This window comes from Acinonyx jubatus, chromosome F2 (genome assembly GCF_027475565.1).
Source record: "Acinonyx jubatus isolate Ajub_Pintada_27869175 chromosome F2, VMU_Ajub_asm_v1.0, whole genome shotgun sequence".
NCBI lineage: Eukaryota > Metazoa > Chordata > Mammalia > Carnivora > Felidae > Acinonyx > Acinonyx jubatus.
This window is the reverse complement of record NC_069394.1, coordinates 3,032,922-3,045,034: the sequence shown is the minus strand read 5'-3', so window position 1 is coordinate 3,045,034 and position 12,113 is coordinate 3,032,922. Positions and strand designations below refer to the sequence as shown.

General features: G+C 47.3%; 1 protein-coding gene across 19 annotated transcripts in view; it reads right to left on the bottom strand.

Annotated features, from left to right (window-relative positions):
- PTK2 (protein tyrosine kinase 2) overlaps positions 1–12,113 on the bottom strand; it is a 256,989-nt gene that overhangs the window by 156,099 nt on the left and 88,777 nt on the right. For 18 of the 19 annotated variants that reach the window (XR_008292471.1, XM_053208063.1, XM_053208073.1 and 15 more), the window contains 2 exons: positions 11,207–11,433; positions 947–1,113 (listed from right to left, as the gene is read on the bottom strand). Coding sequence is in view for 18 of the 19 variants with exons in the window: in XM_053208063.1 (XP_053064038.1) it covers positions 947–1,113; positions 11,207–11,433 (394 nt within the window). In the remaining variant the exon portion in view is untranslated. Of the gene's footprint in view, positions 1–946; positions 1,114–11,206; positions 11,434–12,113 lie in introns of those variants that run through there. The other variant, XM_053208075.1, reaches the window with a different exon arrangement.

The following is a 12,113-nucleotide window of genomic DNA, read 5'->3' as shown; positions in this document are numbered from 1 at the left end:
AATGGAGGTCAGATCTTTGCTAGCCATCGATGTAACCCCACCAAACTGCATTATCGTGGGCTATCTTGTTAGCTCGGTCGGTTCCGGCTATTTGAAAAACCTGAAAACACAAGGATATTTCTTTGGTAAACTGTAGCTAGGATGAGATTTTTTTCGACTAGAGATTATTAACCTAAACATATTTGTTTTTCGTTTAAAACGTCTCCTCCAAACAACTCAGGTTGTCGGACTGAAAGTGACCGGCACCGAACCCCCCCCCTTCCCCCACCCCCCCCCGATCCATAACCGCCTTTACTCCCACAGCAGCATCCACAAAATGAAGGCGCCTGTGGAAGGAGCCCATCTTTGCAAGTTATACTTCTCTCAAATAAAGTGTATTACATGTACAATTTCCTACTAACAAGCTGCTTTGCGTAACAGTGGAAAAAATTACTAGGAGAGAACACAGAGAACTCTTCAATTCACTTTGAATCACGTCCGTTTCGCTCAGGTCCGTCCGAGTCACGAACATCAACCGTGCACCCACTCTTTTTGGGGGAGCTTGTGGGTTACCGGGCCCCGTGGAGCAAGCCGTGCCGCCCACCAGTGAGGTGATCAGGTGCACACGAAGTCCTGCTGCACGAGAGGATGCGGACAGGACGGAAAGGAAAAGAACAGGGGGCGGAGTTCTCAGAGCCGGGGCTGACCCAAAACAGACCGGACGGGAGAAGCGTGACCGGCCCCAGGCCGTCCCCACAGAGCCCAAAGTCCACAGTGCCACAGAGACAGACTGAACAGAGATCTGGGAGAGGTCGCTGGTTAATTATTACCAGCCAGTTTTATTTCGACAGGAGTCGTGATTACAAGCAGTATGGAAATTAAGCAAAGACATTCACCCTCTCGTGTGTGATTTAATGTGCAAAACAAATCAAGCGTGAGTCACACCAAAGTAGGGACGCGATCTTACTTCCACTCCTCTGGTGGGTGTGCAAGTTCATACTTCTCCCTCACATTGGAGACACCCATATCCAAATGGAGCCAGTGAACCTCCTCTGACCGCAGGTGACTGAGACGAAATCCATAGCAGGCCACGTGCTTTACTTTGTGACTGTCCACTATCTTCTGAATGATGCCCTAAAACATACCCCCCACAAAAACGACTGTTATAAACAAAAAAAAAACTGTAGGCTAAAAATTAATGCAATGTTCATTTGTTTTAGTTAGTTACCAGAAATCTTTGGTAAAAGAGTATCAAGTTAAATAAGTCATTTAATTTTTCTTAGGAATCTTGTTTCTCAAATAGTATTTTTATGAACAAGGAAAGTTTTGAAAAATCACAAAAAGAGACTCTTCCGTTTTCTTCAGTGATAAACAAGGCATGGAAACTTAAAATACATTTCTGCAGCTCTAGCTCTGCCCACCCCCCCCCCCCCGCCCCCAAACCTGACAATGTGTCCCACCCGCCCTCTGGGTGCGACTGCTGATAACTAGGCCCGAGGACAGGTTCCACTTTCTGAGCCCAGGACGGCATACTGCTCTAGACCAGATGCAACCTAATGTCATTTCTTAAGAAACACATTTAAGGACATATGACGAAGGCCACGTTTCTGACAATACCGGTGATATCTGTGAAGTTATTCAAAATTGGGCCTACCCGATCTGCTACCGATCTCTCAAAGAGCCGCTGAAACCTAACACTCCATGACTTCAGACAGGAAGGCTGCCCAAAGATGAAGCTTATCCTAAACTAGGGAAAGGGAGGGGGCAGCCCGAGTCTCGCCCTGTACCCGCACAGTGTGGAAGTCCACGTGTACACGTTTGAACATGGACGGCACGCGTGGGAACGTAACAGAGGCCATGTGCTGCCCCCACACGAGGGTGTGCTAATCACAGCCCACTGCGATCCTCTCAGTGCTCCAGGCCACTCACAGTTAACGTTGAATGATGCCGACATTAACGTGAAAATCACTGGTCGAGAAATTCAGCATGGTTTTTAAAGATTAGCAATTAACGGAAGGTATCACACTACTTACAACATGAGACACATCTTCAAAGTTCCTACACACACTAAGCGTTTCTATATTAAAGCATGATGCTGTTGACAATACAAATAAGGATGTTCCTATCCCTACTCACGAGAAGACAAAATGAACACACACTATACGCAAAACCCATCAAGGACGCAGTGCGTCCACACCAAAGGCAACAGGTGGCACCTGTCCGTGGCCAGGCTCCCGGGAGAAGGTTGTGTATCAGGCACGGGAGAATGGTAGGGAGGAGGAAACGTGTCATCGGGGAGAAAGCATGCACAGAGGCCTGGGCTGGAGGTCGCTCCATAAAGAAGACACGCTCTCTGGGGACAGGAAGACCGCGTGCAGCCTAAAGAACTCTGGGCAAAACTGCAAGAGGCAAAAATGTCCTTCCTGGCTTTCGGATTCAAGGCCTGGAGTTTGCGATGGGGCCACCGTGAAGGACGCTGCCGCCTGTGCTGCCAGGGGTGCCCAGCCGAGGGGGCAGCAGGAGCCGAAATCCAGCCGGCCCTCTGGTCGGCACATCTTGCGCTCAGGGGTGGGACGTCGGCTTCAGTAGTTCTCTCAGAGGCAACTTCTTCAGCTTCCCCTTGCCGACACACGAGTCCCTGCTGCACGGGACGGGAGCTGGCGCCTCTTTCAAATTCCCACAAAGGCGCTTTGTGTCCCGGTCCCGGCTCTGCCCATTTGCTACCAAGGGCACAGCGACACCAGCTGCCCTCTCTAAGGCTCAGGTTTAGCACGTCCTCTCGTCAGTCCGCGGCAGCTCGCTGCTACCAGATTCCAGAGCCACTGCTCTCCTGTTAGGGCCCTGGTTCGGGTTCCTCTCTGTTCCCAACCATCTGTCTCGGCAGGTCTGTCCTTCCCCTCCAGACACACGCCGGTTCCTACCGCTGTTTGTGCCATCAACCCCGGGGAGAGATCCCGCCCTCCCTGGGCGCCTTCCCTGACGAGCCCCAGCAAAGGTTACCCTGGCGACCTATCAGGAAACAGGGCACACGGGCATCCACCTGCAGGGAGGCCAGCGTGGACACACCTAGCCCAGAAGTGTGGAGCCCAGGGCACAAGCCGGCTCCCAATCTGGAGTTTTACGGGACAGACGCAATTTCAGCCCATTCACTCGATCACACTACCTGAAGACACCCAGAATGACTTCCGGTTTGCTTCTGTGTAACGAAGAGCTCCCATCCCGTAGGACCTCCACCCTAAACAAGTTGTAGCCTTCACTTTCCACTAAGAAAATTAAAAGCAATAAACACACAGACACTTCTATTTCATGTTTTGCTTTTTTATTATGCTCCCATATTGTGTTCTATCCTATTTCTCTAGAACTCCTGTAAATCTCATCGCGGACTCAGTCTGAATGTCAGCCAAGGTTAGGAATATAAAAGGACTTACACATTTGATGCTCAGTACCTACACTCAGTAACTTAGATAATTTTGGGAACCAAACATCTGGTTCTGGATAACTGAAAAACAACTTTTAGAACTAAGCATTTAGTAACGAATGCACACTCAGAAAAACCTACCCTGCTACCATATGGAAATGTATGCATATATTATTTCTGGAAAACGTGTATTTAGAAAAGTGACTGTCTCAAGGGAGATAACAGGACAAGGATTTGTAATATACCCCTAACGGCAGCTGAATTAAATTTAAATTTCTCATCCTGACTTTGATGTCCCATGACAATCCTATCCACACTTCACTACTTTGAAAAGGCCGTTTGCTCATCGGCATCCTATCCCAGAACTTGGAAATACGTAATGTTCCTGATTAATTCTCACATTAGATATTCACAGGAAAAGAATTCTTCTTAAGGATGAAAATACAAGAAGCCAGTGTCTGTACTGTGCTTCTATCTTATCAGAAACATACAGCACTCAGCAGACAGAGCCATTCTACTACTGGTGGGTAGTTCTTGTGGGTTCCCCAGCTCTGGGGGGTCACGGGGAGTGGACATGCAAACAATATTGCTGTGAACGTGCTTGAAGCTGGCATCACACACGTGCAGAAACAACACCCAGAAACAGACGCCCTGGGTCAAAAGCTACGTAACGTGTGACATCTGGTAAGTACGGACAAACTGTCAACCAGTGAAACTATATCAATTATACTTGGCACATAACATTAGAGACTGTCCTTCACCTCATGCCGATGCTGGATGAAATCAATCTTGAATGTTTATCAGTGTGATGGACCACAAAAGGTGGGGGACATTTCACTGTTGTCCTTGATTACACACTAGTGAGATGAGTCTGTGGTTTCGTTTCTAAAAGTTCTTTTTACGATTTTGCCGGGTTCAACTTGGTCACCTACCTATCTTTTGGACAGTGTTCTGGAAAGAAGCAATGACCTTTCCACTGGTCGAAAGAAGTCCTGCAGACCTTCCTTGGTGTTCATTCACTCATGAATGTTCGTTCCCTCCCTGGATCAGTGAGCATGTGTGCACCTAGTCCGCATGGCGGCAGCACTACAATGATGGATACGACAGAACCCTTGCCTCCAAAGCCGTAGTCTAGGAGGGAGGTGCTGGACACACGCATGAGAGTGGCCTGTCCAGTGTGTGGGGAACTGGCTACATGTCTAGCTGTCTCCCCACTGTCATCTGCAAGACCTCTATCACGAGAGGAGAGGTCTAAAGCCACACACACTGTTCTTACCAGCGCACTCACTTCACTTCCTGCCAGGAGTCACCAAGTGCAATCATCACTGCTGATTGGTTTGTTACAATGCGGTTATTTTTCTGTGTCTCTCTTTCAGATGCTCTTTACCTCAAGGAAACCAACTGTTCTCTGTGCTCTGTCCTCTGATCCCACCTGCCCGGGAGGAGCCTCACTGTCATTCAGTTACCGCAAACAAGGTGCGGAGATCCGAATCCTGCTCTCCAACGGCACTACCTTCCTCCTGTCGGTTCAGCGCTCACCCAGAAGTCGGCCCCAAAGTCCCCCGAGACAAAGCACACCTGTGTCCATCTATTCCCTACCACGGCCGTAACAACAACCACAAACTTCCGAGCTTAAGATAGCACAAATGCTAGCTTCTCAGTTCTGTAAAATCCTAAGTCCGAAATGGGAATCCCTGGGCTAAGATCAAGGTGTCAGCAGGGATGCACTGCTTCCTGGAAGCTCCAGGCTGGCCTCGTTCAGCTGCTAGAGGCCCCTCCGTGCATGTTCAAAGCCAGCAGGGTTGCGTCCGACCCTTTTACTGCAGCCCCCTCCCTCTGACCACAGCCAAAAAAGGTCTGCAGCTCATCATCTCCCCATCTCAAGGTCCTTAGTGTGGGTCACATCTTCCAAGTCCATTCTGCCAAGGAAGGTCCCATATGCCCAGGTTCTGGCGATTAGGACATGGATACCTTTTGGGGCTATTATTCTGACCACCACAATCACCATCACTAAGGTTCCATGACAGAGAATTCTTTCTCGTGCTCTTGCCGTCTCATACTCTTCTTTACGTTGCTTCTGACTCTGTTTCTTTCTTATGGTTTTTCTTTCTAGTTTCTTCCTAGATGAGACTATTCCACTAAAGAAATGTTCACGTTTTAAATACATATTCACCTGATCCTCTGTCAGAGAAAGCTGACATTTGAGACACACACGAAGCATCAGTGACGACACTTGACAATAAACACTGGAGACCACAGGACTACTGCACACAGAGCCCTTCCGACAACCATCTGTGGCTGAGCTCAGGGAAGACGGCCTACAGGGCGCCTTCCCCACAGCCGCTGGCGTTCTGAGCACAGCGCAGTGGCTCACAGAGCTCGTAACTGCTGCCAACTCACAGAATCCCAAACTGTCCCTGTGCTTTCCACTCCGATCAGAAAGCTGATTTTAAATTGATCAGAATGGGGGCGCCCGGGTGGCTCAGTTGGTTGAGCGTCCAACTTCGGCTCAGGTCACGATCTCGCGGTTCGTGGGTTCCAGCCCCGCATCGGGCTCTGTGCTGATGGCTCGGAGCCTGGAGCCCGCTTCCGATTCTGTGTCTCCCTCTCTCTCTGCCCCTCCCCCACTCAGGCTCTGTCTCTCTCTTTCTCTCTCTCAAAAATAAATAAACGTTAAAAAAAAATTGATCAGAATATTTCTTTCTACCGTTATTCTTCCCACTACCAGTGTGGTTACAATAATTAGTCCTACTCCAACCAAGGATATTCCACATTTAGCAAAGTACAGGACTGAGTTTATTGCGTTTGTTTACTCTTGCAGATTCAGGTAACTGAGTGGCTCAGGACGAGTACTGGGACCTCAGAGTGTGCTAGGTAGCTAGAAAAGTGCACCGAGCCCTTTAGTAAACTTTAAGACACTCTGCACATAACAACAATATTGTCCAACAACTCAGCCGCTACTTAATCTGTACTTGTCTAGATTTGGTGTCTGGGTACAAAATGCATTGTTGCAGGCCCTGTGATTTAAAGAAAATAGTAATAAGGTAGGAATGAAGGTTTGCTAGAAGTATCAGTAAGGCTAGGTATGGTTTTGGATGGGTGTAATCTCTCAGTTTCTTTCACGGTTATTCGTCCACTACTTTCTACTCCTGCCACCAGTTTTCCTAACTTTATTTCTGTCAGAAGTACTCCATTTCACCTAGGATTTCATGTAGTCATTCAAAAAGGAATCCATCAAGTACATGCTGTGTGCCCAGCAGGCCCTGCTGAAGACACAGGTGATGAGACCACGGAGCAGTGAGACCCCGGGCTTACAGTCTAGGGGAAGAAAACAGAGAATAAGAGAGCAAACAAATCAAGAAACAAGACCATCTCAGTAAGGAGAAAGCATGTGAAGAAAACAACAAAATAGGGTGATGGGCAATGGAAAAGGTGGAGGAGAGGGAGCATTCTTGAGCTGGGAGACAGAGTGAGGACAATCACCGGAAGTAAGGTAAGAACGGGTAACAAGGAGCCAGATCCCGTAGGCCCTTGTACGGCCTACACTGAAGGAATCTGGCCTTCCTCTGAGAGAAATGGGGAGCTGCTGGAGGTTTTGAGCAAATTACTGATTAGAAGATAGGCCTGTTAGAGAAACAGTCCGGGAAGCAGAAAGTCAAAGGGAATGAGCCGGAGGACAGAAGGCCATGGGGCAGAACAGGGAGAGGGAAGAGTTAGAGGCTTTTAAAGGACCTGAACGTTCACCCTAAATGAGACAGGAAGCCCAGGGAAGGTTCCGTGCAGGACTGACGTGCTCTGGCTTTCATTTCAATGGGATCACCTGGCTGCTGGCTCATGAACAGACTGAGGGGGCCCCAGGGGACGGCGGGGTGTCGGGAGGCCATGTGGCGACGCACATGGAAACAGTGGTGGCTCCAAGAAGACGTGCAGTAGACGCCATAGGAACTGGGCGGATCCTGGGTGTATTTGGGAAAACGTGTGGACAGAAGAAGCTGACATTCTGGACGTCAGGTGTAAGCAAAGGAGGAATAACAGATGATTCCAAGGGACCAAGTCACTGAAGGAAGGGGAGCCCCTAGACGGACTCATGGATGGTTCTCTTGGCGTCAGAAGCGTGAAGATGGAGGACAGGGGCACGCGCAGCCGGGTGGCACTCAGGTCCTAAGGTCAGAGGGAGAGCAGTCAGAACAGGGCATGGGGGTGGGAAAGGCAGAGCTGGTTAAACCCTGGTCAAGGCCTGAAGAGACCATGAAAACGCAGGGGAGGAGCAAGGGGGCGGCGGGCAGGCCGCCGCCCACGTCCCTACAGCACTTTTTCCTGGGCTCACGGGTCTTCATGCCCCGTTATGTCTCCCGACTGTCTCCTCAAAGACAGCCTGTGGTATCAACGCTCCCTTCATTCCACGTCTTCATGATCGGTGCTTCGTCTGGAAAACTTCCGAGGTACGAGTCCCCCCCCTGCACCCTCAGAAGATGCTGTTCCAGTGCCGTCCTGCATCCAGCATTGCTGATGAGAAGTCCGTTAAGTGTCATTCTTTTCTCCAAGTAGGGGACTCCTCTGGTAGGATATGGAATTTTCTACACACCCTTATCATCCTGACATACCACTACAATGTTTCTAGATGACCAATCTTATTCAATACAGGCCAGCATGGATTAACCTGGACTCTTCTGGGCTGACCCCACACTGAGCTCCAGAGTCGCCTGGAACATGCTCTTGGCACAGAGCCCCAACTACAGCCAAGGTAAGCGACGTCTGCACCCGTGGGCTGCTGGTTATGCAGGGGCGGGATGCATCAGAGCCTGCCAGCACCGTTCAGTGACCATGACTGGGCTACGACTGGCACTTGACTTTGGTGGTGCCTGAGGCTGATGACGCAGACAGAGCGCGCCCACACGCCCGTCTCACAGACTCCCCACAAGGGGGCTCTGGCCTCCTCACACTCAGGTGCTGCCACAGGTGCTGCCTGGTTGTGTCCCAGGCCCCGAGGCCTGCCCCCGAGGCCTGCAAGTGCCTCCAAAAAGGAGCCTCTACTGTTGCTGCTCTGTACTCTGCCTATAACTTGATGGGGTCCTGTCAACAACCAAACATGTAAACTAATTAAAGTGTAATTAGCACATACATGTAAAAGGAGTAAAATGTATTAACTGCAGCATGAGAAATAATGACTTATGATAAGAATCCAGGATTTTCCTGGTAAAAATAAACCTTTCAACTCCTCCAAAGGTGGTGTTCTTCTGAGTCAAGCAGTCTGTCTGATAATCACTTCCTACAGAGCACAACCATCTAGCAGAAATACAATGGAAGCTCCCTAAGTTATTTTTCAATGTTTAAAAAAAGGTAAAAGAGATGGGTTGTTGCAATTTTACTATTTGTATTTTATTGAACCTACTGGGTCAAGAACATTATCCTTTCAACAGGCAGTCAGAACAGATTACTGATGATACTTTACATTCTTTTTTCACACCAAATCTTTGAAATCTTGCAGTTTCTACTTCCCGAACATCAGCTCAGACTGGCTACATTCAAGTGTTCAATTGCTGTAGACGTCTAGTGTATCAGGCAGTGCAGCAACAGAGGGTCTGAGGCTAATTATTCGGTTTCTTCGGACCACAGTGGGCTGTGTCTTTTCCGAAAATGGATGGTCTGGCTTCCTCTTTGCTACCATTACTAAATGGTCTGTTTGCTTCTGCCAAGTGCCTACACTTCCACTCCTAACTCATCCCCCCCACCCCATTTCTGTTGTAGGTCATCAGGCTTCAAATGCTGCCACGTTCCTTCCACTGTGCTCCTGCCTAGCAATACATGCCGGTCCCTTTGTAACGGTCCTCCGTCTGGTGCTGCTCGGGGAGAAAGATGCCATAGGCACGCTCCGCAGTACTATGTTCTTCACTTGTGCAAATCCACCGATCAACTAATAACTCTGCATTTTCAAACGTTACAGCCTTGAATAAAAGTGGGTTATGAATAACAGCCACCTTCCATCACAGGAAAAGCTGCAGTGAACCGATGCCAATTGAGATTTCTTCGCCTCAAGTTGAAAATCATCAACTAATGAGAGTTATTAAATTTCAAAACATTTATCACCTACTAAGAAATAAAACAACCTGGTTTTCAGCCACATGGATTTGCCTGCACTGATCTTCATAGAAGTTCAACAAATATGTTCTCATAACTCAGGTATGTGAATCTGGTTTAAATTTTTCTTCACAATATAAACATTTTGATGTCTGGTAAATTTGTAACATTGGCTAAAGGCTTGACATGTGCCCAGTGATCACTGGTTCTCTCCTTGATCTTAATCCTCTTGTGTGCAGTACATTTGATACTAAAATACCTCTGTCATGGAGCCCTTCCAAGGTGCATTTTCAGATATAACCAATCTTGAACATTTGCTAAATGTCTGGTCAAATTCACATCTCTGAAAGGCTCCCCTCCTGTACAAATGCTGTGAAGTTTACTAATAAGGCTGATGGAATGCTTTAAGAAATGTCCTCATTCACCATAACTGAAATTCACAAAGACTAGAACACCTACTAAGAGCCTTCTCATAAAAGTTACGTGAGCATACATTGTATGCTTTCTCTCCAGTATGAATAGTGCTATTAAGGTAGAACACTGGCTGCCAGACTTCCTACCAAGTGACTGTGTTTACAAGCTTAAATGTAAAACAAAACTATAGGAAAACTAGAAAAAGCCGTCAAGCTTCGTAAGAAGTTTGTAACAAGAGACTATTTTATTTCAATTATCGCACATGAATAGATGTTAATACATATTTAAATAGTGAACGAATTCTTCTCCTCTGAATAATTGGTCCATTTGAATAGTCAGTATTGCAATGTTACAGAGGTAACAGAAAATTACATAGAATTCAAATGTAGTACTATACCCTTAAATCTAAATTCTACCAATTCCTTTAACTTGCTTAAAAATAGTTCATGCATAAAAGTTAAAGAGTAGAAAATTAATTGGCTTCGTTATTACAAAAAGATAGGGGAGAAAAAAGATCTATCTGTTCATCCTGGCCCTGGACACCGTCCCCCTTAACGACGGACAGGGAGTAAGTTGAGGGGAAGGAAGGAGGAGAAGGGTTCTGTAACACTTGGCCCAAGCGAGCACTTCCTGAAAATCGACGTCCTGGACTCAGTGTTCTGCAATCACAGTGCTACCCTCTCGGTCCTCCCTGTCGGCACCCTTTGCCTCCGAAGACGCCTCTCCCTGTTCTCGCCCACGGTGCTCTGCTCACTGACGCCCACGCTACCTCCTACGCTCAGCTACACACAGGCTTCCTCGCCACTAGGAGCCCTGGGAAGTGCACCCCGCACGGGACAGCAACCGAGGCCGTGGGTGTCTCCCCAGTAGGACGTAAGCTGTATAAGCAGGGGCCCTTTCGATCCCAGAGCTGTGACAAGGGTCCGGTCTGTAGAACCTATCAGTTTTTGAAGAGTCTATCCTATTTTGAGTCATGCAGATACCTTCTAGGAAATAATTTATTTCCTAAGTATTAGAGTTTATTTTCATTGCTTTGTTTTCTTATATCCTGACGAGTTAAGGAAAAAAAAATAGAGAAATATGCCACGTCAATGACATTATATGAATAATATATGGTTCAGTTATTATGTTCCTACGAAATTTTACAATTAAAACTCTGGTCACATATTAACTGCATAAATATTTTAAAGAAAAAGGTAACATCTCTGTAATGTGAGAAAAAAAATTGTCTTTTTTTTTTTGGTATGTGCCGTTAACGTCTGTGCCTATCTAACCTGCCATTTACACGGAGGGTGTGTTCTAGGAAGACACACTTACCCTGACATCAGTAGCATCTCCGTGCCTGATAATACTGGCCCAAGTGGCTGGCTCACTGCTGTTCTCAAAATAATGAAAGACCTTCAACACTCGCTCCATTGCCCCGGGGGAACGTTCCACTCCGGTACCCAGATGGGTCTTGGTACTCGAATTCGGGGTGTGATTCAAGTTTGGGTCAAGGTAAGCAGCTGCCATTATTTTGCTTGGTGCTATGTATCTGTCATAATCTGCAAGAGAAAAAGAATCATCAGCGTACAATTCTTGAGACCTATTGAAATGTGGTTAAAATCAACGAAAACGTGATATGCTGATCCTTACGTTAACAACACCATTCTCCGTTCTCCCCCTGTGGTGTGTTATATGCCCGAGGTGTGCATCAGGAGAACGGAGGCCTGGTCTACCAAAATAATTGCATTCGCCCACACCCAGGGCACTACCTAATTCACAGTGGCAGAATAAATCTCTGCTAAATTTGTATTAACAGATTAAAAGGCCAGGGGTCCGAGTTCAGCTCTGTCAAAAATTCACGGTGTTAGCTATGAACAGGTTAAGTTTCTACCTATAACGGTTAAGCTACCCTGTTTACAGATAACACGTTTGTAAATGTATCATCTTTTTAAAATCACAGCCTTTAAATCTGTGGGGAAGTCTCATAAGAAAGCCAAACACGTTAATTTTACTGCCTACTTTTGAAACCTTTTACGTGAGATACAAGTTCCTTCTTCACACGATAAAAATTCAACAAGAAGTCACTACGTGTACTAGGCACTGGTGAGGAAAACCCCTCGGTCAAAGCCAGGTTGTCCCGTGTTAGCCAGTCCCTCAGCAGGAGGGTCAGACAGGGCACAGCGGAGAACAAAACTAAACCAGAAAGTAAACAAACAGGTGTCTGCTGGTGTGACAGGAG